Here is a 3,045-nt window from a genome sequence, read left to right as displayed (position 1 = left end):
ATCTGGCCCCAGCCTGGCCACTCATCCCCTTTGGGCAACAAAGAAACTAGCCTGTGGCCTGAGAACACAACACCTGAGACAAAGGCCAGCAGAAATATTTGTCTGCCCTCACCCCACCTGCCCCTGCTTCTACCTGCTCCCACCTGCCCACCCACTGAGATCCATGTCGCATGTCATCTCTCAAACACCCAGGATGTCCCAGAGTGGATGTCCTGCAGATCTGCCTGCAGACAGGAATATCTCTTCAAGTGTCACTCGAGTGATAGTGAAGATGCCCGGCAACCAGAAGGACTTTGTGGTAGCTGATGACACCTTGGTGAGGCAGTTCAAAGAGAAGCTATCGGCTCACTTCAAATGCCAAATGGACCAACTAGTGCTAGTCTTCATGGGCCGCCTTCTCAAAGACCATGACACACTGAGCCAGAGGGGCATCATGGATGGTCACACCATCCACCTGGTCATCAAGTCCAAGCAAGGCTCCCAATCCCCAGCCCATTTCTCCCAAAAACTGCCAACTAATGAGACCTGGTACCAGGACAGAAACACCAAAGGAAACAGCAGTGCGGTGCACCAACCTGAGGGCCTGAGTCAAGCCCCAGTAGAATCAGCTGTCTTTGTGAGGTCAGATGCACCCAAGGTGCATACCCAGGACCTGGAAGTGGCCAGTCAAGAGCACATAACACAGAATCTGGAGAATCCTACCATCCAGCAGCTTCTATCCAACATGGAGTTCATGCAGCAGTTTATCTTAGAACACCCAGACATACAGCAATTGATGCAGCAGAACCCAGAGGTCTCCCACCTCCTTAACAACTCTGAGATCCTATGGCAGACTCTGGAGCTAGCCAGAAGCCTTGCCATGATCCAGGAGATAATGCAGATACAGCAACCTGCACAGAACCCTGAGCATCCACTGAACCCACAGCCATACCTGGGCTTAGAGACAGTTTCAAGTGGGAACAATGTTCTGGGGCAGAGCTATGGCAATTTCAATGACCAAACACTCAATAGCCTGCAAGATCCTTTTGGGGGCAACCCTTTCATAGCTCTCCTGGCAGGACAAGCACTGGAACAAGTCCAGTCCTCCACCTCATCTCCACCACCATCCAAGGAACGGCAAGACCAGCTTCCACAGCTCCCTACAACACGAGTCATCTATACTAGTTCTTGTGGTCTATCCTCAATCACCTCGACCAGTGCCACCCCCAACAGGGTCAACTATACTTCCAGGGCCAGTGTTGCCACTATCTCCACCGAGGGCAGGAGCCATATCTGTGCCATTCAGCAGTCAGCTGAGATACCAGCCTTACCTAGCGTAGAGCTCACCCGAGAACCCCAGGAAGAAGACAATGATGCCACCATCTCTCGAGGTAGCTCTGACCAGAGATCAGAGGATGATCTCCAGCCGTTGAATGAGCAGACCGCCTCCCAGACCACAGGAGGCATGATGCAGTTACTTATGAACAACCCCTACCTGGCAGCTCAGATGATGTTGTTCATGAGTATGCCCCAGGTGAGTGAGCAGTGGAGGCAGCAGCTTCCTGCATTCCTGCAGCAAACACAGCTTTCTGACCTGCTCATAGCCCTAGCCAACCCTAAAACATCCCAAGCAATATTGCACATTGAGCAGGGTCTCCAGCTGTTGGCCACAGAAGCTCCTGTTCTTCTGCCCTGGCTTGCACCCTACCTATGGGGCCTGGGTTGGCGTTCTTCCCCCAGCTGCAGCTACCCTGACATGGTGCCCCGGGCCAAGAACATGCCAGATATGGCTAAGCCCAAAGGGCCTGAGTGCTGCCACAAATCTGGGCAGTCCCACAGAAGCTAAAATCCCTTGCTGAAGATCCTTCAAACTCTCTACAAGCTCCTGAGATTCGTTTCAGCAAACAGATGGACTCTCTCCAGGCCATGGGATTTGGGAACCACCATGCCAATCTACAGGCACTCATCGATACTGAGGGGGACACCAGTGCTGCTGTCCGTAAGCTCATGAGATCCCAGGGATTCTAACTACCACGCCCTATCTGTTTGCTTGCTACTTGCTTGCTGATCCATTTGACCACCTCATCTGCCTTTTACACCTCTCCTGATGTTTCCAACCAGGAGAAGCCCTGGAATAGGAGTAACCAACCAATGCTTTCACTACTGAATATACATCATTGGCCATGGCTGGAAGATCTGTCAATAAAATGGCTACACCAACTTGCCCCTTCTGAGGTTTGGCTTTTCTTTTTCTTTTTCTTTTTTTCTTTCAAAAAAGCAAGAGATATCTCTGTATCATTTGCCATACATACAAGTACATGAAGTACATGAACACACACTGACACACATACCACATGCACATATTCATATAGAGATAAAAAGAATCAGAGTTACATATACCACCCTCAAATATAAAAGAATATTCATATGTAGCTTCAGACAGGTATGAACATGTACATCAGCTCACATAGCAAAAGATTTACATATTTAGGCACATGGAGTCAACACGCAGATATACAAAGCCATGTCACATATGGGTACATACAGCCATACACAAATACTCACACATTTTAGAGACACATAAACAGACTCACATGTAGGGGAAGAAAACCAAAACATATTCATACAGAAAGGAAAAATGTTACATAGAAAGAACAGATATTTAGTCAAAAAGACTGTTTTGATTTCTCAAACCCAAATTGTTCAAGTTTGAAAGTGGAAGAACCTAGTGGGCCAGAGTAAGAATAACCCACATATCAACCAGGTCCTGATGAGCACTTATCATTGGAGACGCTTACTAATTGCCATTGCCACAAGCATAGGACTTCAACGGGCTGTGCACACAGAGATACAGCTGTTGCCAACCTCACTGTATGTTCCAGTCACCACAAACCCAGCCCTCCACGGGGCACAGAACCTTCCAAGAGTGTCACACCCTTCAGTGTATCAAGTTTGCAGCTTGTGTCTTCTACAGTTGCTAAGGCCCGATCTCCTCCTCGGCCTGCCTCACCCCAGAGTGTCCCAGCCTGGCAGGATATGCAACCAACTGTGGTTCAATCGTCCAAT

The 3,045-nt window shown here is 49.0% G+C and overlaps 1 protein-coding gene across 1 annotated transcript; it reads left to right on the top strand.

The window, feature by feature from the left end:
- The first annotated feature begins 163 nt into the window (after window positions 1-163).
- Window positions 164-2,007, top strand: UBQLNL (ubiquilin-like). The gene is given in 2 exon segments (XM_008592420.1): window positions 164-1,802; window positions 1,805-2,007. Coding segments are annotated over 2 exon segments (1,842 nt in total).
- Window positions 2,008-3,045: the final 1,038 nt, after the last annotated feature.

Source organism: Galeopterus variegatus, unplaced genomic scaffold, assembly GCF_000696425.1.
Source record: "Galeopterus variegatus unplaced genomic scaffold, G_variegatus-3.0.2 Scaffold7911, whole genome shotgun sequence".
Taxonomy (NCBI): domain Eukaryota; kingdom Metazoa; phylum Chordata; class Mammalia; order Dermoptera; family Cynocephalidae; genus Galeopterus; species Galeopterus variegatus.
The sequence above is the reverse complement of the archived record's forward strand: the minus strand, read 5'-3'. Positions and strand labels throughout refer to the sequence as shown.